General features: G+C 43.1%; 1 protein-coding gene across 1 annotated transcript; it reads right to left on the bottom strand.

Moving 5' to 3' along the window:
• Positions 1 to 5,862: 5,862 nt before the first annotated feature.
• Positions 5,863 to 22,418, bottom strand: LOC119652248. The gene is made up of 5 exons (XM_038056228.1): positions 22,028 to 22,418; positions 21,907 to 21,972; positions 16,024 to 16,421; positions 15,724 to 15,925; positions 5,863 to 6,967 (listed from the first exon to the last, which is right to left on the bottom strand). The coding sequence occupies exons 1-5, from the start codon at positions 22,061 to 22,063 to the stop codon at positions 5,897 to 5,899; spliced, it is 1,773 nt and encodes a 590-aa protein (XP_037912156.1). The 5' UTR covers positions 22,064 to 22,418; the 3' UTR covers positions 5,863 to 5,896.
• Between the last annotated feature and the right edge of the window lie 1,668 nt (positions 22,419 to 24,086).

Raw genomic sequence — 24,086 nt, 5'->3', positions numbered from 1 at the left:
GGACTCGACTCGCATCTCGCTGAGCCGGACGTGTAGCGTGCTCATTGTACTACCAAGATAGTGCTGATGTGCTGCCTTTCTAGGGCTAATGATGTGGAGTATACGAAGTCCAGTACATAAATTTACTCTTCGCTGAAATGGGATGGGACGTCCAGTCTCCAATGTATACAGTCTATGGTGTGAATTTAAATTGAAGTCGGAATTCAGTATCTGCACAATATCTTATCCAGCTCACTTGCCTATCAATCGATTTTTGTATGAACACAGCCCTCCCATACACGCATTCCTTTTAGATGGTATAAGCGTTCGAGAATTATTCAGTGCCTTCACAACTTCCACAACTGTTATACAGGAAATATTGTTCTTACCGTCAACACGACTATCGCCCAAAAGATGGCGCAATTAATTATGTAATTGAAAATTTTAGATACCCGTTGTGGATTGATACTAATTGAATAGCGGTTACATTATTGAATTTCAAGAACTGGTGAGTAGAAAAGCCACCTGTATATCTGTTCCGTGGTAAGGGAGAAAGACTTTCTGCGGGGAAACGACATTTTTGCGTTTCAAGAGCCGAGAGATATAGTGCTTTTTTTAAGTCATTTCACATAAAATGCAGTATTGAACGTCTTAATGAACAATAGTGTTTGAGGGTGATAAGACGGTCATTTCGAGTTGAGTATTGTAAACCACGGGGCAGAACAGCATTGCATTTTGAACTGCCTATCCAAATAAAACGCCAGTTGAGAAAAGAATGGAAGGTGCTCAAATATACTGTCTAACAAACAACTAACCATCGCTTGTCAATCGCTCCATTAAGCCCCCAAAGACAAACGAAAAATCTTATTCCAAAGCTTACCTACAAACCTTATCAAAGTAAGGAAGGAAGGAAGGAAGTAAGGCTCTTTTGTCAAACTTTTATCAGAAGACGACCAAGATAGGAGAGTTACTCCAAAATCCTAAAATTTTGGTGAAATTGAGCGGGAAAATCCGTCCGTAAATATTGAAACCCCCATCGAAATGTTCAGTCGACATGCACTTATTTGAGTTTTGCTAGTCAGACTCAGGAATGTGGGGAGGAGGGTCCTTCGAACATTACCGTCCCTCACGTGTCATTTAACAAAATTTGATATGTCCTTAAGTCGATGCGTGTGTCCTCACGCGAACCTAAAAAAACGAATATTCGTCGGGATATCGCACGTACCGGAGGGAACATAATATGCGAACTAAATTTCGAAATTGAACGAAAAAAGTAACGGCTCGATCGGGCTCATGGAATCGGAAAACTCCGGATCCGAATGCCGCGATGCAGCATGGATTGCGTTCTCAATCGATACTTCTCCTGCTCTGATGTTCAGACCATAAGACCAATTCTAGTCAATTTCCCAAAGACAGTAATATACTATTATTAAATTGAGTAAACAACGGTATGGAGGGTATTTTTCGGCCTGGACACCGTATGGAGGCAGCTTCATGATTTTTTTCAGATTTTTCGGTTGGGTAGTTTCTGAGAATGGGTCCGTTGAAGAACTGATAATTTTGCAGCCTCCGCAATTCTCCCTCGCAAATGTCAAACCTAAGACTGACTTCGGAAAGTACTAATCAAGAACTTTAATTTGATACCCATCATGACCATATTCAGTGAAAAAAAATAACAACCCCTTTTACATTTATTCCTTTATCCGAGTGAAAATACTACAGGGTCTAGGGAAACCACGGTTAGGTCCGGTGGGGCGCGTACTCTCTGGAGCATCCCGCTTCTACCTGCGAGCGATCCTGCGGCAGTTACAGGTGCATTTCCGACATAGGACCAAATGATACACTTACCCAAACACCAGTCTTCAGATGTTAGCAAACGGGTTTCCACCCAAAAAGCAGCTAGATCACAGGATCTGCATTCGCAATATTATACAAAATTTGAATGCAAAAGTTATTGTCACTTCGAAAATATAACGTGAAAACTTGTTACCACTGATGAAGGGAACAAGTGGTTCCCGAAATATCGGTATTTGTAAGAATAAATATCCACACCAACGAAAAAGCAACAACAAGTTTTTTTATTATTTCAGATATAAGTTGAAAAAAGAACTAGGTTTTTTTCCTTATCCTGTAAATATTTTTATTTTTTCCCGCTAGTACTAGCAGTACTAGCACTGAGGAAGGAGGCACGTGGTCTCCGAAACGATCGTATGCGGGAAAAAATAAAAATATTTACAGGATAATGAAAAAAACCTAGTTCTTTTTTCAACTTATATACCAACCGTACAAAAAAAAACATGGACACTAATTTCAACTTATTTCAGATAATTAATCGTTGGAAACACCGCATAATTACACTCAGAATAACTTTTCAAACTTTAAAGAAATTTCAAAATCGATCGATCCATCTAAATTTCAAAATGCAATATTATAATGGTACTTTAAACTTAGAAATTTGCAAAGTTTACGAAACCTGTCTCATCATATTAGCCATCATTGGCGCAACAATCCATTTGGATCAGGGCCTTGAAGTGTGTTAGAGCACTTCTTTCAAGATCGTAATAGTACATTTCAGGATTACAGGGCCCTATAGGAGGCAATGGGTCCGCATTGCGCTCGCCCGAGATTATTACCCTGATTTGATTCAGGTATTCATTCACAGCTGAGTCGACTGGTATCCGACATCCACCAGTGAGATTTGAACCGCAACCTTCCGCTACGACAACCCAGCGCTCTAACCACTCGAGACATCTGGACATGTAAAAATGATGTGGTTAATTGGGGCAAATTTATGAATATTAATCATTAAATGGGGAAAAACATGAAATTGATTGGTATCAAACAATGGGAAATTAATGCGCAAAAAAGGAAAACCTTTGACCGTATCGAGAGCCCTAAGCCTCGAAAAAATGCTAAGGCCTTCACTTTAGTCGACCCGGCAGGTTCTGTCGAGAAATGGGCGGCGTCAGGACGTAAGTAAATTAGTGCGAGCGAAACAAGTGCGTGTCGGCACGCTAAATATTGTCACCCTCACTGGAAAGACCGGGGAACTCGAAAGAGCACTATTCACATCTTCACCGCATGCACGCCACCTTGCCTGACTTTGTACTTGTGAATAAATTGTACATTAAACGATTGTCTTATCTTCCCACATTTTATAGTGGGAACAGTAAAACGCAAATTGACTATATTCTTATGAGGCGCCGATACTTTACCGCAGTCATTGACTGCAAAGCCGTTCCCTATGGCAATATTGCATCTCAACATCGGCCGTTGTTCACCGATTTGCACATCAAGCCACCGATAAAAACGTAAGCAACGCACTGGCTCGCCGCGTATTAAGTGGTGGCGATTCCGTGAGAAAAAGGAATTTGGCAAAAGTAAAGTAGAATTGGACTGAAGATAATTGCCATCAAAACTAAGGTTCCCAGTCTGATGGGTCATCGCGCTCTCCCTATCTGCATTGATGGGCAGAGCATCGAAACCGTCGATCAAATTGTACATCTAGGTATGGTCGTTTCTGCGGACGGTGGCACTGGACTGGATGTTGCCCGACGCATTAACAGCGCTGGATCCGACTTCGCAGCCCTGTCTAAAATCTGGAAAGATTAAATTCAGACTGTTCTGCGCTAGTGTTGTTACTTTGTTGCTACATGGGAGTAGCACATAGAAAGTGAACTCCACTGTTACTTGAAAGCTCCAAGCATTCGCCAATACCTGACATTATCTCAAACGAAGACTGTGATCGGTGCAGAGGTCTGCCACCTGTACGCACTCTGATTGGAAGACGGAAGTGTGTGGGCTACGCCATGTAGTGGAATCCATTGACGATGGCCGAAGAGTGAGTCGACCAATGGAAGAGAGCGGACGTCTTGCGAAGTCGTGGGGGAAGCTGAAGGACATTTCAGGTAACCATGAACGATGGCGCGTAGGTGTGGTTGACGCGCTATACTCTACCAAAGGGTGAATAGAAACCATATATATCTACATATAGGAGATGTATACAGCAAACACGCCGTAAGGAATACATCGGAACTAATTAAGAAATTACAAGAGGCCTGCAACATTGATCCGAATGAGACTTCAATATCTTTCAATGTTGAAGTAGCTATTCCCGAATACACCGGTGAAACAAGCTAGAAGTGTGGCTCGGGAAATTCCGTAAAAGATCAGAATGGAAGAAAAAGGTGAAAAAATACCTAAACTTAGCAACAAATTGCATGATCGAAAACGACTTCAACTTTAGAGGGAAATTTTACAAAACCACATCTGGGATAACGATGGAGAATCCACTGTCACTACACTTCACCGAAATATGTATGGCATATATCGAATGAATAATTGAAGAAAAGGGAATAATGCCAAGAATATGGCTGCGATATGTCGACGACGTGTTCGCCCTAGTACAAAAGGATAAGATTACAAACATTTTGACGGAAATCAATAAGATGCATCCAACAATTCAATTCATCATGGAAATGGAAGCAAATGGATCCCTACCATTCTTGGACTTTCGAATCGTAAACAGCAAAGGCAAATTCAATTCCGAAATTTATAAGAAAACAACAGCAACCCAGAGAAGGATAACAACTTCAGCACATACCATAGCACAGAAAATGGCAGCGTACAATTCTATCGTACACAGGCTCTGCACATATCCTCTTCTGCACCTCTAACTGAGGCAAGATTTGACAAAGAAAAGTATACGTCCTCGACACAGCTGAGAAGAATGAGTACAGGAAGACCACGATTGAAAAACTAATAAGACGGAAGCAAAAACGAATATGGAGGAGCCAACATACAACATTGTTCGACCAACCGAGCACGACTATTGAGACAAAATGGATAAGTGTACTGATGTCCAATGATTTCCATAAAAAAAAAAATCTTGTGGGAAAATTCAATATGAAAGTGGTTAGTACCAGTACAGACATCGCGGTTAAAAGACGACAAGGCAGCGAAAAGGACCTATTAAAAAAGAGGAAAAAAGCGGCACACATATAATAAATTGTAGCGACTGCAACAAAGTCTACATAGGACAAAAGCGACTTAACACCGACGAAAGAAACTGCCCATCAAGGCTCATCAAAATGATCACCTAAAACCTGCTAAAAATCTAAATAATGAGTCGCACTCATAGGATAATAATTTAATGATAAATAATAAATTGATGTATCTAATTATTAAAAATTTTCTATGAAAATCTAAGAACTCTTGCCAGAGATTTCGTAGCTGAGCACTGAAGAGGAGAGTAAGTAGCTCCCGAAACAAGTACTTATTTGCGAAATAAAATGAAGAGAAGCTATGCGTTAAGTTCCAAAGAAAGGTTGCTGAACAGATCTCTATTGCTTAGAGAATCCCATTAGCCGCATTGATGGCGCCACTGAAATGGATGCGGTGGGCTTAGGGGAATAAGTTCACACTGTGACTTAACGAATAATGTCGTTTAACTTTCCGTCGCATTTTCTTCTTTCTTCTTCTTCTTTTTTCAACATTATGCGACTGTCTCTATACATACAAGTAAAGTGGATTATCAACCTTAAAGGCAGAAGAATTTTGATACGAAAATTTTTATTATAACATCAGTATCAAGTCTTTCGATATATAATGTAACTGAGTCCTATAAGCAAACATAACAGAAATGTTGTTTATATGAATATACGGAGACAATTTTGTTTCTAAGCAGACTGGCGGGTAACAGAATAGTTCATGTACAATTAGTGAATACGTTTACTGTAATCCAAAAAGTTCTTTGTAAGTAAAATGTACCCTGATAAATTATCCACTTAAATGCTATTTACAGAAGGTTACCAGAATTGTGAGTATTCTTATATAGATTTTCTATACTTTTCCCTAATTTTTCAGATCACATCGTAAAACAGCGGTAGCCATCGGAGCTTCGCGACCCGCCCTCCCCTTACTCAATTATTTCTTCCTCGCATACTCCTGCCGGTGGTTGTGGGAGACTGAATAATTTAACTGGACCCTTTCGTGCGAGAAACTCTCGCAATTCACTATACTGGTCCGTTCTAATCGGGCGTTCACGTTTCTCCACTTCGTCGCTTTCATCTGAGTCGCCTTGTTCGTCTTGATGCCGAATACGATCACCACCAGCAAAATCTTCACCATAAAACTTATTCACATCGATTCCCTTCGACTCCAGAATTTTCCGTTCATTCTTCATCGTGTCTTCACGAATAGGGTCGATTTTGTCGATAAGCTGCTTCAGGACAGGTTTGAAACGTTTTTTCGTCACATTGTGATCCAGATTGTATAGCTCGTAGTCGCTATATTTTTCATAATTCTTCTTTTCATTGTCAAACTCATCTTCCTGATCATCATATGAATAAGCAAAGTAATCGTCGCCTCTGGTGGTAGCAACATCTACATCTGATAATGAAAGTGCTTTCAAGTGCTCATAATCATCATCGGCGTCATATTCTACTAACTCTTTAGAGTCTTTGTCGTCATGACTACTCGCCATTCTATTTAAAACGTACTTATTGTAAATCAACATCAGGCGTTGAAAATCATCATTACAGGTCGATAGAGAAAGTTCCACTGCTCTTATAGAATCGGCCATATCAAGCAGCTTTGCTTTCTTATCCAAGTTCGACAGACTCTCGTCATCACCGCCTCCTTCATCAACAATGTGTTGAAGAGAATTATCTAACTTTTCACATTCCTCTGCCACTGCAACTATGCTAGAAGTAAGTTTAAGGGATATATCTTTTAAAACTGATGTTGGTGCTGTTTGGTTGTTTTGTATAGTCCTGTGAAGTTTCGAGCGTTCCTCTGCACGTCTCTGCTTTAGAGTCGAGGCAATTTTAAGGAAATTTTTTTCCTCTTCCATTAGCACCTTTTTGATTTGTTTGACTAACTTCGGAAGATCTTTTTCTAAGTACTCGAACGAGGAACTATCTGTAGTCGATAAAGCGAGTCGAAGCAGGAATTGTGACTGTATGTAAGCGAAGATATTATAGAAGTCCTGCAAAGAGTAATTACAATTAAAGTTCACAATATACAGCTGGAAAAAAAGTGTGGATACTGATATTTCTAATAAGCATATTAAGAATTGTGCATGATAACTCCTCATTATAAATAGATGGTTGTTATCTTTGAATTAATATAAACAATAACGGAAAAATTTTCTGGGCATGTACCGATTTGGTATTTACAGATTTATCATAGAATCAAAATGCAATAAGTTTTTTACAATTCGTAAAATATAGAAAAGAAAAATTAAAGTAATTTTGGAGTGGAATAAATTACAATTGATAACTAATTGCTAAGTCAAGTCGGCCAATACTTTACTACGTTTGTGATGACTTACATTATATACTTGTCCGAAAAATTACTAATTTCATCAGGAGGACGACCCTGCTGCTAATTTTATATGGTCATCATTCACCTAAGCCCCGGACTTGTCGTCCTTCCTCAGCGTGTGACATATCTACTGCCACTTCCGCTTTCTCATCAACACGTCTATGGGTAACTGCCCCGTGCATTGACCAATTTCATCAGGCCTGAATAGCCCGATGGACACATTGCAGACAAGAGTTGACAAAGGCTTAGTGCTTTTAAACTGGACACTGTTCATGTGCTACTGCTAAACAGCGAACGCAACCCTGGCGCTTTTGAATCCAAATTCAACTGAGATTTCACATCGATTCACAAGTAACATTTTGCCCCATCATATGTTGTTCAGATAATTACTAGCAGTTCTCTCGGAATCCCCTTCCTGCGTAAAACCCTCCGAGACACTGCTCCAAAATGATCAGTAGGGTGTTGATATGGACAGTGTTGGACGACCCAGAACAAAAACCAACTTTCTGTCGAGAGACATAGAAACTGCAAGAGCAGCGATAAAAAGGTCTGTCGAGACCCCGCAAACTTAGCGGCTTTATTCATCACGAATAAAAACCATGGTCGTTGCACCTCAACTGCTTATGATCGTGAGGAGTCGACTGTTAACCACCATCGAAAGATTTGCGATTATATGCTACTTCCGCCGTTATGCGATAGATAGCGGCAGCTTCTGCTCCCCTGCTCAGCGCAATCATCAACTCGCTTTTGTCACGGCGCACGAACTTCCTGGGATTCCTCGCCGTACCCAGCGCCTCACGCTCGTAACCACTTGCAGCGATCAATAGTTTTCAATTCCTTACGTCCACCGATTCACTTCAATTATGCCACAGTCAGCCAGATCTTATGACGCCCCTTCGAGACATGACTGACGATCTGATTAGCGCCTCAGAAAAAAGCATTTTAGATGGTCCAATGCTTATCAATAATTTCAGGCGAATTATTCTAGGTATCTGCCGATCAGACCGGAGACACGAAAAAACAAAGAAAAATCAAATGGCACTAATCAAATAAGAATAAAGGTAGGAGACTACCAACTTTGAAATTGTTCATAATTTCTACTATCTAGGGTCAAAAATCGGATCCGGTAACAGCTATGATGATAAAATCCATGCACGGTTGTGGACACCCAACACAACCAATTTCAGTTTACAAAAACTGTTCCCTCGAAACGTCTCACCATAAGGTCAAAGCTCTTACTGAACAAGATAACGATTTTGCCTGTCTTCATCTATTCCTCGGAGATTTAGTTTCTTTGCAAAAAAATGCGAACAATTAACCGCATTCGAGAGAGGAATCCTCCGAAGGATTGTTGGCTCCTTACATGAGACTGGACGATCTCGTAGCCTTTATAACGACGAATTTTATGAGCGATATCACAACCGTCTGGTTGTTGATGAACTACGGCTCAAGAAGTTGCGGTGGGCGGGCCCCTTGATCCGTATGAATGAGGATAATCCAACACGAAAGTCTATGAGGGTAATATCTATGGTATAAAAAGGGGACGTGACAGATCTTGCTTGAGATGGAGCGATAGACAGCTTTCAGGTATATGAAATTGGTAGACCTCAGCGCAAGTCTAGACCGGATACCAGTTGTTGTACCGTTGATGATGGTGACAAGGCAGTGGAAGCTGCAGAAATACACAAACCTCTCACCATAACCATTATGGTCGGCAAGATCGAATTTTTCATCACATGTCTACGCAAGGGGTTCTCTGGACTGCATTCAATTCCTCATAGAAATCCTCCTTTTCTAAATCGCAAGTCTACGTTTGTGCGTAACACTGTAGAATTAAAATGTTCACGACCATTCAGTATTGATATTCCGATATCGTTATCGAGGAAGGGTACGCACGATCCAAAAACCAAACCGTGCCCTTGTAAGTTGCTGCCAATTTAAAAGAGAAGTCAGTAAAAAAGAATATGCATATCACAAATCGCAACTAGCATTTGACTTTTCATAAGGATGCGCTACTTTAGGATAATTATTTAAGATTTGTTCAAGTTAGTTTTGACTAAGAATTTCTTCAGGAAGCAGTATTATTCATGTCATGCATTGCCTAAGGACACAATTCACTCGCATTGAACATTTTTAGGATAAAAAGCGCATTGCCGCCAGACTGGTATCATCGAAAGAAGCTTGCGCGACAATTCAATCGTCAGTCTTTAAATGTGTTGGAGCACTTTATTCAAGACCGTAACGGTACACTACAATACAAATTACGATACTCTGTAGAAGGCAATGTGGTCGCTTTGCGCTCGCCAGAAAGTAGTAGTAAATCGACTGATTTCTGACTCTCCTAATCTCGATACAAATCTCACTGCCACCACTGTCCGCTACGACAGTCTAGTCCTCTAGCCACTGAGCTATCCGGACACGCAAAAGAAATGCTTGCTATAAAACAAAAAACAAGTAATCACTCAGCGATTGCCAGACTTGTGAACTTTAAAAAATCTTAAATATCCGTTTCGGCGAAAGTACCATAAGCTCATATTATAGCTATACAAAAGCAAGCCAAAATACCGAAAGCTATTGTTTCGGGTATAAAGGTTTTGTGTTCATCTTTCATGCATTCGTATATGGCTAAAACACACAGACGTAGATATTACCCTCACCCTAAGCAAACAAACATTGCCTATTACTGAATACATCCATGCACGTATATAAATTGATCGTACACATGTTTCCGATTTGCTTCGTACAAAAAAAAATACATATGTACATATATAGTAAGTATATTCAATACCCTGTGTGGAGTTACCAAATCTCCCATCAGGCGCGTCCCTTCGTGCGGATAAGGGAATGCTCGGCGAATGTGTCATGGCCGTGCACATGCATGCATCAGAAGATGTGCGTGTATGGGCATGTTTATGCGCAGGCCGGGTAGGTGGGAAGTAAAAGCCCACCCGTGGATAAAAATTGGCTATGGGAAGGACACCCAGAAATTAAACCAAATATGGAAGAGGAGAAAAGTAGTTTTTTTACGGTGCAGGGCTTCGGAAACCCAGTGTCGGCGATTTTTGGGAGTGAGCAAGCGGGCTCCCGGCCATCGATATCCAACGACCGCAGTGTCTCAGTAGTGGGAAACTTGGCTAGTGTGGCATCTAATGCTACAAGAGATAATGGTGAAGTGGAAATTAGGTCCACACCGGACCCTTCTAGGAGGAGTTCGAAGCTTGGGAAATCACCACCGAGAACAATGGTTCCTTTTGGTAGTCGAGATTCGTCGCGGGACTCTGAAAGAAACATGAATAGTCCCTTGATCGACATCATTCCTTGTGGCGCAAGGCGCGAAAGCAAACGGGAGCATACCGGAATGGCGTTCGTTACACTTGAACTGTGCGAGTTCATCAAGGAGAGGCGTAATATCCACCAAAATATTCGAGCCTTGATAAGAGGCATTAAATTGTCTTATATCAAGGCACTCGAAGAAAAGAATTCCCAAGCGTCAGGTGGCAAGGTTACAAAAGAAACGCAGGTGACGCCTCCCAATGATAGGGCAGGCGGGAAGACATGAAAACGGGCTAGAGACGGTACCAGCGAGCCTCTAGGACCACAGCAAGTCCCGAAGAAGAAAAAAGCCTCTTCACCAAAGAAGGCGGAGTCGGCGAGAGTACCCGCGAAAGTCGGTAATCTCACGATTGCAGCCACAACACCTACAAAAATGGAAGAAACCAACGCCCGGAGGCCCGAACAATGGACTAAGGTGAGCAACAAGAGGAAAAAGGACAAAAAGAAGCTCCGCCCGGAAATAATAATTATTTCCAAGAAAGGAAATATGTCCTATGCCGACATCCTCCGAAAGGTGAAGTCAGACCCGGAACTGAAGGATTTGGGGGATAGTGTAAGCCGTATGCTGGAGTTAAGTAGATCCGCCGACTTGTCCGCGGAAATGTGGAAAGTGTACTAGGAGAGGAAGCTGAGGTAAGAGCCCGGAAACAGGAGATAGTGGTTGAATGCAAGGACCTAGATGAGGTCACATCACGGGAGGACATCTGTGCTGCGCTGAAGCAACAGTTCAACTTTAGCGATATAGACCAGACTGCCATAAACAGGATGAAGAAAGCATATGGCGGCACACAGACCGCTATTATTACTTTGCCGGCGGAATCAGCTATTAAGTTAATTATCACGGGCAAGGTAAGAGTAGGTTGGGTCGTGTGCAGGCTCAGGGAACAAATATCTCTAAAGAGATGCTTCAGATGCCTCGATTTCGGCCATTTTGCGACGGCATGCACTAGCCAGCATGATAGGTCGAGGAGTTGCAGGAAGTGTGGGGAAGAGGGCCACCTCATCAAAGATTGCATCGGAGATCCACGGTGTATGCTATGTAGTGGGAAAGAGGGCGTGGACGACCGGCATGTTGCGGGAAGCAGCAGATGTTCGGTATATAGGAGGGAGCTGAACCGCACAGGCAAATGAGATTGATACAAATAAATCTCAATCAATGTTAGGCAGCTCAGGACCTGCTCTCGCAAACCATCCGAGAGTCGAATGCGGATGTCGCGGTTATTTGCGAGTCGTACAGAAACCACGGCGGTGCGACTTGGGCGGTGGATGCGTCTGGCAACGCCACAAACTGGGCGTGCGGAAGACAGGCCATTCAGGAAGTCATGGCCCCCCCGGCAGCTGGTTTTATAAGGGCGAAGGTCAACGGTGTCCATATTTACAGCTGCTACGCTCCTCCTAGTGCAACCTTAGCACAATATGAGGAGATGTTAGACAGTCTGGTGTTGGACGCTAGAGACCGCAGTCCTAAAATCATTGCGGGCGATTTCAACGCGTGGGCCCTGGAGTGGGGAGGCCGATCGACGAACATCAGAGGTGAAATTCTGGTGGAGTCCTTTGTGGAGCTGGACATCGTGCTGGCCAACGTTGGATGCGTGCCCACCTTTCGAGGAAGAGAGTCGGGTTCGATCGTTGACCTGACATTTGTTAGCACTTCACTGGTGAGGGAGATGACTTGGCAAGTAAGTGAGCACTACACCCACAGTGACCACCAGGCCATCTTCCTCCGCATTGGGAGCCGGGGAAGCAGTCGACGGCGCTCTGGAGGTGGAAAGGCTAAGGCGGTTGGCTAGTCTATCGGAGCTTTCGACGAGGAGACATTCCTGGCCGCATTGGAGGGAGCCCATGATCCGGATGGAACAGCGGTGGAAAGGGTCACACAGATGTCTCAGCGTGAAACCGAAGCATGCGACGCTACGATGCCACGACGACGTTTGCACCACGGCAAGAGGCCAAACTACTGGTGGAACACGAAGATCGCTGCCTTGAGATCCTCTTGTCTCCGAGCGAGGAGACTTTCCCACAGGACAAGGGGAAGGCCGGAGCACCAGGAGCGTGAGGAGGAATACAGGGATCTGCGAAGCAACCATAAGAAGGCCATTCGGAGAAGCAAGCGGGAATGCTACCAGAAGCTCTGCATGGAGGCTAATACGAATCCGTGGGGTAGAGCCTACCAAGTTGTAATGAAGAAGATCCGCGGGCAAAAATCACCTCAAGTGACATGCCCACGGCTCTTGTTGCAAATAATTAAAACTCTTTTCCCGCAGCAGGAACAGGACGAAAGAGAACCCCAACTGGCAGCTCAGCAGGACGTCTTCTCGATCCCTGATGTTACCGAAGAGGAACTGAAAAATCTGCAGACGTACTGGGGATAGCAAGACTCCGGGATTGGACGGAATTCCGAACAAGGCTCTGAAGGAACCAAGGTGGTTCGCAAGCACATTCGAATCGTGCTTGGTGGAAGGAATATTTGCCGCCCAGTGGAAGAGGCAGAAGCTGGTGTTGCTATCGAAGCCCCAAAAACCACTCGGCGTGCCCTCTTCATATCGCCCTATTTGTCTCTTAGACACTATGGGGAAGATGTTGGAGAGGGTGATATACAACAGGCTGCTCCCGAAGAGAGTGTGATATACAACAGGCTGCTCGGCTCATCGAGAGTTACCTTTCGGACAGACTTCTCTGGTATGAGACGGACGACGGGCCGAAGGAGTACATTGTGGCAGCAGGTGTGCCTCAAGGTTCTGTATTGGAACCGCTGCTCTGGAACATAATGTACGACGGAGTGCTTGGCCTTCGCGTACCGGAGAGAACAACGCTGATTGGTTTTGCGGACGACCTGGCGATAGTTGCAATTGCAAAGCATCCCGAGGACGTGGAGCTTTATGCAAATGATGACGTTTATACCATCAAGTCATGATTACGAATGGCCAAGCTGGACCTGGCGGACGAAAAGACGGAGGCGGTCCTCATTACCAACCGTAGGAAGAACAACACGGTTACCATCCGGGTTGGTAATCGTGAGGTTGTCTCAAAATCGGTTGTCAAATACCTGGGGGTGATGATCGATGGCAAGCTGAGTTTCAAGGGACACTTGGATTATGCGCAAGAGAAGGCAGCAAATGCCAGCTCATCCCTTGCTAGGATGACGCCTAACGTGGGAGGACAGAAGTATAGTCGCAGGCTGCTCATCGCGGGAGTGGTGAAGTCGATCTTGCTATACGCGGCCCCTGTCTGGGCGGGAGCGTTAAACCACGCTGTCAACCGGAGCAAGATAAGTTCGGCATACTGGCCAATTGCGCTAAGGGTGTGCAGCGCATTTAGGACGGCGTCGACGGAGGCAGTATGTGTCATCGCAGGAATGATCCCTATAGATCTTCTAGCGAGCGAGGCACACTGGCTCTACGAAAAACAGAAGGCAAATCCAGCCGAGGTGAATGCGGATTTCTGAAATGCCATCAGGAGAGAGTTGTGTGGCAAGTGGCAACAACGGTGGGATAACTCCGACGAGGGCCGGTGGACCCATACATTGATCCCGTGTATCGAGAAATGGGTCGACCGAAAGAACGGAGAATTGAATTACCACCTGACACAGTTCCTTACGGGACACGGTGGCTATAGGAAGTACTTGCATCACTTCGAGTTGGACGAGTCTCCCAACTGTCCTGAATGCGGTGCTACACCCTTGGACCCGGAGCACGTTATGTTCCATTGTCCCAGATTTCTGCAGCAGAATAGGAGGTTGAACAGCATCTTAGGGGCGGACATCGAGTCTTCGAACCTGGTGGAAGAGATGCTGAAGTCGGAGGAAAATTGGATGGCGGTAAATGAGGCAGTAGCCGCGGTGCAGACGAAACTCCTGGAGTTCGATCGAGCTCGGAAGGCGGCGCGACGGAGGGGCGGAAGAATGGGGGTGGTTTTAGTGGGTGCGAATCCCACACACTGCTGCAACCTGATTATTATTATTTGTTAAGGGAAAGTCGCACCGCTGCAACCTGGCGCAGCAGCGTCTTTTAAGATTTCCACCTCCATCCATAAAAAAAAAAGTTTATTCAATACCGCTGGTTTAATGTACAAATATATCTATCTGAATTAGGCATTACCAAAGCTTCATTAGCTTATACATATAAATACATACATGTCTGTGTCGAGTAATTGATATTGATATAGAAATGATTAAAAAACTAAACCGAAATGTTTCTCTGCGACCCCTCATTCACATGAGTTCACTTTGTTGTGGTATTGACCAATTGATATGTTATGATGACATCATACACCTTTTAGAATGCTCGAAATTCACATAAAATGTGAAATTTTCACCTTATATAACTTTATTACTAATAGTTGAATCTCCTTCAAACTTCCCGAAGTTATGCCTCATTTCATCCCATATACCACTATTCTTCTAGCATGAACTTAAGGGATGTTACTGGCTAACTTTTTAAAATATGCTATCCTATTAACTTTATTTGTGCAGATTTCTGAACGGGATGTATTTTAGGGTCGGATTTTTAGATAAACCACTGTGATTTATTTCAGATTTTTCGGTTGGATAGGTCCTGAGAACGAGACCTTTTTGGAGGTCATATTTTGAGCCCTCACTGCAAATTTTGAAAAGTATTAGCCCTTTCAACTGATACCCGACACGACCATATTCTGTATGGGGAGCCCCTTCTTAAACTCAACACAAAATGACACCGCTATATGTAAAGGGATTCACCACATGTTCTCACCAAATTTCGTGACAATCGGTTCAGCCGTTTCCGAATAAATCGGGAGTGACAGACATATAGACGAACAGACAGATGTCGAACCGATTCTAATAAGGTTTTGTTTTATACAAAACCTTTAAAAAAAACTAAAAACACAAAAAAAATACATGAAAATAGGCCTTCTAATATGGTTTCCCCCCTTAATAAGGTTTTGTTGCAAATTTGTCAGAGTAGCAAAACTGTTAATACCATCGAACACAATGTCAGGCGCACAATGACTGGATCACTTTGATAAGACGAAAAACGGTATTGGTTTCCACAACCAAGAATTTCACAAATTACTTGTTACTAGTATTAGCAGATTGATCGAATGCCATACCTTTATGTGCTGTGGACTAAATTCCATGAGTTGTCGAGTAAAGTAATGACACGTATTCAAATCTTCAATTGGAGAGTACACATCATTCAAATAAGAAGAAAGTGGAAAGCTCTCCTCTAAATGGCGAGTAGCGAAAAATAACGTCTCTGTCACCGTTTTTATGGCTTGTATGCAGCCCCAAGCTCTCTTGTAATGAATATCCCTGAAAATATGAAATGTTAATATAAATGAAGAGAACTTCCCCCGTTAAATACATGCACAGTAGACAGAAAATATCTAGAAAAATTTCCAAATACTTACTCAATTGTCACTTTCCCACTCCTCATGAATAGTAATTCATTAAAGTATGAAATATTTTTTTTTACGCCATTTCCGAAACTTCTTATGCACTGGATCAATTCTTCTATTCGATTTTGGATTTGCACATTCTGCACCTTCATTACGCATTTGTAAAAGTACAGCGCTCCAAAGCTGCTTCCAACCAAAGCTGCACAAAATCTTATTGGCCTTATTACACTCTCGGCAACATTTAGCAGAATAGCCAAAGAACCGACTAACGAAGCGTTCGCCAATGTGAAGAATTCGAATTTTGAAATGCGTAGTTCCACTTCGAATAATATGTTCTCTAGACACTCAACATGATCTATTAGAAGCCGGCGTGAATTTAAAATTTGTCTTAAAACGGCTCGTACGAAATGCTGGAAAAAAGGCGAAATTCGTTGTTTTATTTCAATTTAGCATATTGGTTTCCTTACAATCTAGCGGTGTTTATTTACATACTGTGACCGGTTTGCTCAGGCGTCCACCAACAAAGGATCCGAATGAATAAAAGTTAAAGGGGTGCAACCAGTCTATATGTTCAGAGCCGAGGAAGGTGAGACGATTTCTCACACATGTGATCACGAGGTATAGTTTTCTTTAAAACAAAAATGTCCTACGACCCACCCTCAGTAACCATTCAAATGAAATATGGCGATATCCTTGTTCGATATCTTCTCTAATGAAATTAAAAAGGATTTCGTCATTTCGGAATCAATAATAAGCCTAATGAAATCCTATTATTAGTAACAAGGTTATAGTATGCGTGAATTGACAGCAATCAAGATACCCCAGATTCAGTTAAATGAGGAGGGTTCAGCAAAATAAAAATAAAATATTGAGAGCAAGAGATAAATAAAGTATAGTAGGAATTGATCAACTATGTTAAAACTTACCTAATCCCTCTTTGCGTTAGATCCTGCGAAAAGCCGACTAAAAATTGGTACCCTCACTGGTAAGACGGAAGAACTTGTAAGAGACTTTCGGTAGAGGGGGATCAATATCTGTGCTCTGCAAGAAACTCGATGGCGTGGTGTCAAAAGCTGCGACGTAGAACGGGAACGCCGTAAACAAGCCTTCTTCTCTACTTTGTTAGCCCGCGTGCTCAATACGGCGTCAGCATTGCCATCTGTAAGGGTTTCTCTGACGCCCATTAAACAAGTCGAACGATTTAATGACCCGCTGCTGATACTTACCGTTATCTCGGCCTAATCGCACGACTCATTTCTTTATGGCATGCGCACCACAATCCGATTGACCTGATGCCGATAAAGATGCCCTCTGGCAACTATTTGAAATAACATACCTGTTGCCGGCTATATCGTCATTACGGATGGTGGTAACTGCAAGGTGTGGAGCACGTAATGAGGGTGACCAGCGCATTATTGATTGACGCTATCACTCTCGACAGAGGGCTCCAGCACAAGATTGCGCCGTGATGTCCTTCAGAGGTATTGCTTCAGGCCACCGCGTAAACCTGTCGATGATTGTAAGCCAATACTTGAAACCGTGCGAGTCTCGTGTGGAATCGCTTGGTAGTGCGTGGGAATGAGCCCTTTCTTCTTACATGCCTGGTGACCTTACACTTCTGACATGCGATGCACTCTCTGGCCCAGGGGTTCACGTCCTTATTCATGGAGGGTCAGAAGTATTTTTCGGTGACTAGCAGATTTGTCGTCCTGATACCTGGATGCGGTAAGTCGTGAACTGCGTGGAACACTTCCTTGCGAATGGTGGCCGGAGTCCCTTTTCCCAGTACTCGCAACAGAGAGAGGGGTTCGAGCCGAAGATGAGCAACTCCCAAAATTTGTATTTGGGGTTGGATTTGAGGCTCTGAAGCATTGCATCATCCTCCTGCGCCTTGGCGATAGCCGAGAAGTCGAGTGAGGCGGGGATGTTTACTTCGGAGACACGTGACAAAGCGTCAGCAACTATGTTGTCCTTGCCGGACACGTGCTGAATGTCGGACGTGAACTGGCTTATAAAGCTCAGGTGTCGAAGATGACGAGGGGCGCTTTGTGGGGCTTTTGTTTTAAAGCATACTTGAGAGAAAAAAATTATAGGACAAACGGTTTCGTCCAGGGCAGAGGCAACTCTTCAGACGCTGCCTCACCTCTGCCCTGGGAGCAGCGTGACCGTGAGTGGCATCAGATGGAAAACGCTCCTCTATATATTCAGAAAAACACGCCAAGGGTGCGAGTTATATCCAATCGAAACCAATAGTTTGAGCCTGAGCTGGCTGAAGCTAAATTAATTGTTTAGGATAAGTGAGGCATCCTAAGTCCACAACCACTTGTTGTTGGATCGGACCAAATGGAGAGCAACTGCTTCCAGGGCAGAGGTGAGGCAATAAGTAAGTTGCTCTCCATTTGGTCCGATTTATCAAACGCGCGGGCAGCCTCTCCAGACCAGACAAATACGCGTTCAAAACGGACTGGTGTTGGGCAGCCTTGGGCAGGAAACGACGATAGAAGTTTAGCATGCCCAAGAACCTCCGCAAATCCTTCACTGTTTTCGGACGCGGGAAGCTCGAGATCGTTTCCACCTTGTCTGGGTCGGCCTGTATTCCGTCAGGGGAAATTAAGTGGCCGAGGAATCTGACCTGTGTCTGGAGAAAGTTGCATTTATTAACGTTTAGGATTAAACCGGCCTCAAAGAGACGTTGAAAAATGCACTCGAGATGAACTAACTGCTCAGACTCTGAGGAAGAAGCGACCAAAACGTCCAAATACCCGAAACACAAGTCGAGGTTGCGCAGGACCGAGTGAATGAACCTTGCGAATGAAAGGTTTGCGCCGCATTACACAACCCGAAAGTCATCCGCGTGAATTCGAAGAGTCCAAAGGGTGTGTATATTGTCTTTGGAATGTTTTCTGGGGCTACAGGGATTTGGTGAAAGGTCGAAAAGATGCGGCAGTTTGCGAGATGATGCGCAAAGTCGTGGATGAGTGGAATGGGATATCGGTCAGGAACAGTCTGTGCGTTTAGCCTTCTATAATCCCCACAGGGGCGCCTTTCGTCTGAAGGTCCGCAGATACCCTGTTGGATAAGTTGCTCAAATTCTTTCCGTGCAATAGCCAGCTTCTGGGGTGGTAGAGGACACACCTTTCAGAAGATAGGGGAGCCAGTAGTGTTAATGTGGTGCTGCACATTGTGCTTCTGGGTGGCCGTCGCCAGGACCCCCGCGGACCTAGTTTTTTGAGGCAGGCGCGAATTTACACGGGAGCGTACATCTGATAGCGTTTTTGCCGAATCTACGATGGTACTAACAAATGCTTAGGTCTGTAGGTTGTCTTGACGACCTGCTACCCGATCGCCCTTTTCGGTCACAAGAGCGGCGATTTCGCGCTTCAGCTCGCCTATTTCTTCTGAAGGCTGCTGAACGGCCGCTATCGTGGGACGCGCGTGCATCTCATGCACCTTATCAGCCGCAGCGGCTGGCACCTCCAAAGAACCGGAGACGCATGCGAGGACCGCCTCGATGCTCTCCGGAAGTCGGCGAAGCCAGAGCGACTTCAGTAAATCATCGTCAATCTTGCTCCCACCCAATTGCCTCATTCCGCGAATTCGCTGGGATTTGGATCGCCCAACATCAAACTTGCCAGCAAGTGATCTAGCTTAGCTGGTCCGATGGGCCTGCCGCATCTTTGTTGTCCATAGACATGACAATAGCTAAGTTAAACGCTGCGAGATGAGTCGAGGACGCGGCTATACCGAATTTGAACAGACATTAATTTAATGCACCCCGGAGCGGACGCCTGAAGTGCAGTTTAAAAATAAAAAACTCGCCACGAGACCGGAACTCCAACGACGAATTTTAAAAATAATATCGTCGCCGTCTCTTGCGGCGGTTTTATATTTATTTATACTTTAACTTGTAATTCAGGACACCGAAGGAATATCAACAAATACAAAATTTTACAAGCTAAAACTTTTTCCCTGCGGCGGCTTGCACTGACAGCGTTTTTGAGGTTGGAGCTCCTGAGTGTGCAGTTGATGTTGCTAACCCCGCTGCGCCACAATGTCACCCAATGAGATCCCTGTTTGTCATCGGCGATGTTCTCCAGGATATGAAGAGCTTCAATGGACTACGACATCTTTCCTCAAATACATCGACCAACTTTGTCGAAAATCTGGATATGAAGCTATTTTAATATCAATATAAAGTTGAGACACAATTCTTTCACTGTGCACGCATGCATTCATTCCGCTGTTTCCCGCTTTGGATTCACATGAAAGTGGAGGACATTGGAGAACTGCCTTTTTTTTACTTAAGGATCATTACAGAAGCAAAGAGGATTTCTTTTGAGATCTACAGCAAGCCTACACACACGCAGCGAACGATACCAGATAATTCGTACCACTCCCATTCACATAAACTGGCCCTTTTCCATGCCATGATTCACCAATTGTTCACCGCGCCACTTTGTGCTGAAAGATTTAGGAAAGAAAAAGAATATATAATCAACATCCAAGTGAAGAGTGGCTTCCAACGATCTATTATGGAAAGACTCATGTGGAAAAAGGCAAAACGGCAAGAAATAAGGACAATAACATCCCTCGCTAATAAATTAGAAGGGAAACTTATAAAAACAATGAAAGGGCTAAACATCGACATGGTGCCATCGAGTAGGATTTACCAACTTAAAAGCAGGCTGGGATCCTCCCAAGGACGGCAAATGAATACCTGAATTTAGTGGGGTATATAAAGTGACATGTCCAGGTTGTGAGAGGTGTTACATAGGACAAACTAAAAGACTGGTTTCGGTACGCTGGGGAGAACACGAGAGAGAAGCGGAAACGACCAGGAGAAAGAATAAGAAGAGAACAACACTGAAATCAATGATAGCACGACACATGATTGAAGGGAGACATAGCATCACATGGGAGAACGTAAAAGTCATCAAGTTATGCGGGAACAGGAGGAAGTGCACGCAGAAGGGAGCTTGGAGATCCTAAGGGAGCCATAAGGATACAGATTGAACCCCGACACGGGCAAGCAATCGAAGAGAGGTGGCAAGTGAGACACCGGGAAACATTAGTGTCACGATCTCTAATGATCCCAATGTTAAATTTAATATTTATCGAGCGAAAATACGTTGGATACAGATCATTACAAGGACCCGGGCGTTGCACGACGCAAACCCGAAGAGTCAACTTGGATGAGTTGTAGCGCCGCCTATCTTTTTTTAACCATAAAAAAAATTGTCCAAACACCTTTCAATGTCAATATTATCATGCAATTTCCCGAATAATAAATGCTTCCATTTTTTCGTAATCATAATCGGAAGTGGCAAAGCTTGCTAAAATAAATTGTAGCTCAATTTAGGTCTGTGGCAGTACTCGCTTAGAAAATTTTCTTAGTTTATCTCATCCATAAGATAAGTCAGGCCTACAGCAGACCAGGAACGCAGATGCGGGCGGAAAACTAGAAGCAGTCTGTTTTTTCACCAACAGTAAATTCCTCAAGTTTTCATTAAAAAATGATTATCGATGCGAAAATTGATCGCTGTAGACCAGTGAAAAAAAAAGGGTTATAGATTTATTAGATAAACCAAGGATGACCAATGGAAAAAAAAACCCTTCGATTGGAGATGGCAGTGGGATGTGTGTTGCGACCAAATTGGCCACTCCGTATATTGGACGACGACGACCAGCCCCCAAAATAACGGCCAGAAGCGGAATTATATGTATATATAACGACGAAATTGGCTTTTATAGCTTTAGTATTGCTACCAGCGAACAACCGGCTCTCGGACCATAACGACTGTTTCTACCAAATTCATCTCTGCGGACAAAATACCGAGTAAAATTCCCCGAGCATAAGACCACTTCCTACTTTCAGCTATTGAAGATAGACCTTACCTTGCGCTGAGTGAGCTCGTTGTCCAAGTCGTACTGCGTGATGTTTTGGGAACAAGTAGTTTCGGCCTGAAATAAAATTTCGCGGATTACCATAAAAGGCCAAAATCACCACCCGACTCACCACTGAATCCGCATTAAAAAGCAGTTTGTTGTTCATATTAAAACTTTTAAAAGGAAAACCGTGAGATCCCCACAGGGGGAGCGGCAATTTGAAACTTCCCGGAAACTGAAATCGTCTCGCCGGTTAGAAGGGGCAGAGAAAATTCTCCCTAACCTTTTTGTATTTGCTATTTATTTTGCAGTTGTTTTGCACTGAACAATTTCGTCTGGTAAATTTGTGTTTGAAATTCAAGAATGTTTGTGCATCGCACAGATTATTTCAACGTTGAGTGTGTTTTGCAAAGGTGGAACTTTTTTATTTGTGAAAAACCGAAAAACTGCATGAAATCAAACTCACAGAAACTAAAATTGACACCGAGCTGTCATTTTGCACTCGGTCGACTGCTCTTGGCCGGCCACTCAGCTGGCATTTGTTTTTATTATGCACTCTCCCGCTCATGGTTTACGCCAGAGAGTAACCCGAAGAGAAAAGCGTGTTCATTTGTTTATTTACTTTTAGTGGAGACAAAAACCAAGCGTTCCATTTCACTCGTTCCAGATGCATAGTACATCTCCATAGACAAGTTTTAAGCTCCGCTGTTACCAAGCGTGGCCACATTTTCTGATGGTTTCGGGTAAAGTACAAATTGGGACAAGGGCATACGAATCTTCACGATAAATCACTTGCAATTGGTGAAAAACAAATTTCGAATTACAATTGCCCGTTTTTTAACAGAGTAATAGCTAAGTATGTACGCTACTAAGAAGCAGTAAAATATGGGAAACATATACACATATGAAAGCTATTAAAGAAAACAAAACAAAAAAAATCTACTTTTCTTTATTCTTACGGAAACTTTGTGTTTTAAATGTTTAAGATAATATGGTCTTAACTCGGTAGATTTAAAATTTTTGATTTAGTTTTAAAAAACACAAATCGGCAGTAATATTTGCGCCTGTTCCAAGGACGTTGCAAACGTGATATCTAATCGGTGTGCAACCTAGCGTTCTTCATTTTTCTTTGGAACAATAAAACATTTTAGAATTTATTGTATACATATATAGTTCAAAACAGCAGTTTAGCTAAAAACCAATAAAATGTTAAAAATTTATTAAAAAATTTTATGTTTTAAGGGGTTAGTCCATTGTTAAAACACGTAAGATTTTTTTTAACGACATATTTACTTTATTGAATTTTTCCAAGTGGGAACTAACAATAAGTTTTCAAATCTTAGAGCTAAAATTTAGATGTATTCCTCACCAGTGCTATAGAATACATTATTCTCAGAGTAAGATTACAGATTAGTCTACATACAGAAAGTTTTGTTTGTCTTTATTTAAATTCTACAATGTTCATGTTTTCAATCGACTGTCACTAGGCTGTTGTACCAGTCTCCTGGTTAGGGGATTAGGATGGGAAGCTATTTTTGTACTTTGTCACCTCAAATGAGATGTCCTCTCTCTGACTGAAGATCCCTGAGGACGTTTTCGTTTTTCATATACCGAGGTGCACCGGTGATCATCCGCAGTATCCTGGACTGGGCTCTCCACAGCAACTCGATGTTAGATGTGCACCCTGAGCCCGACAACTGAATTCCGCAAGTCCATGTTGGCATTATGGCGTCTTTGTAGAGTAGGCGTTTGCAGTCGAGTGTCAGCATAGAGTTTTTGTTTAGAAGACAATATGTACATATTTTTTGTTCTCAGCTTCATTTACATTGCCTTCGTGTCAATATATTTTCTCTACGTTAGCCGTCTATCCACAAACCGAGATCCTTACATCATTCTGTTGAGGGATCGTTACGCCTTTGATTAAGACCTTAGCGCAGTTTTGCCGGTTCAAGGTGACATGACAGCACTTTGTTTCGGTTACGCGACTTTTCCATTTTGTAAATGAGTTTGTTGTAAGTTTTTGATGCTTTTGATTTGGTATTGATACTTAAAATAGCAGTATCATTTGCAAAAATCAAAGTTTTCAGATTGGGATCAATCAGTACATCCGAGGTATAGATGAGGTAGAGTGTTGGCTCAAGGGATATTGTACTCACGAGACCTGACGCTTTTGTATTTCACTCTGAACT

Source organism: Hermetia illucens, chromosome 3, assembly GCF_905115235.1.
Source record: "Hermetia illucens chromosome 3, iHerIll2.2.curated.20191125, whole genome shotgun sequence".
Classification (NCBI taxonomy): Eukaryota; Metazoa; Arthropoda; class Insecta; order Diptera; family Stratiomyidae; genus Hermetia; species Hermetia illucens.
The sequence above is the reverse complement of the archived record's forward strand: the minus strand, read 5'-3'. Positions and strand labels throughout refer to the sequence as shown.

Excerpts from the sequence above, each read along its gene's own strand:
- LOC119652248 (XM_038056228.1), bottom strand. The coding sequence starts at position 22,063 with ATGAACAACAAACTGCTTTTTAATGCGGATTCAGTG. Across the intron at positions 16,422-21,906 it reads ACGAGCTCACTCAGCGCAAG|CATTTCGTACGAGCCGTTTT; the intron begins GTAAGGTCTATC and ends CCTTTTTTCCAG. Across the intron at positions 6,968-15,723 it reads TTAGTCCACAGCACATAAAG|GACTTCTATAATATCTTCGC; the intron begins GTATGGCATTCG and ends TACTCTTTGCAG.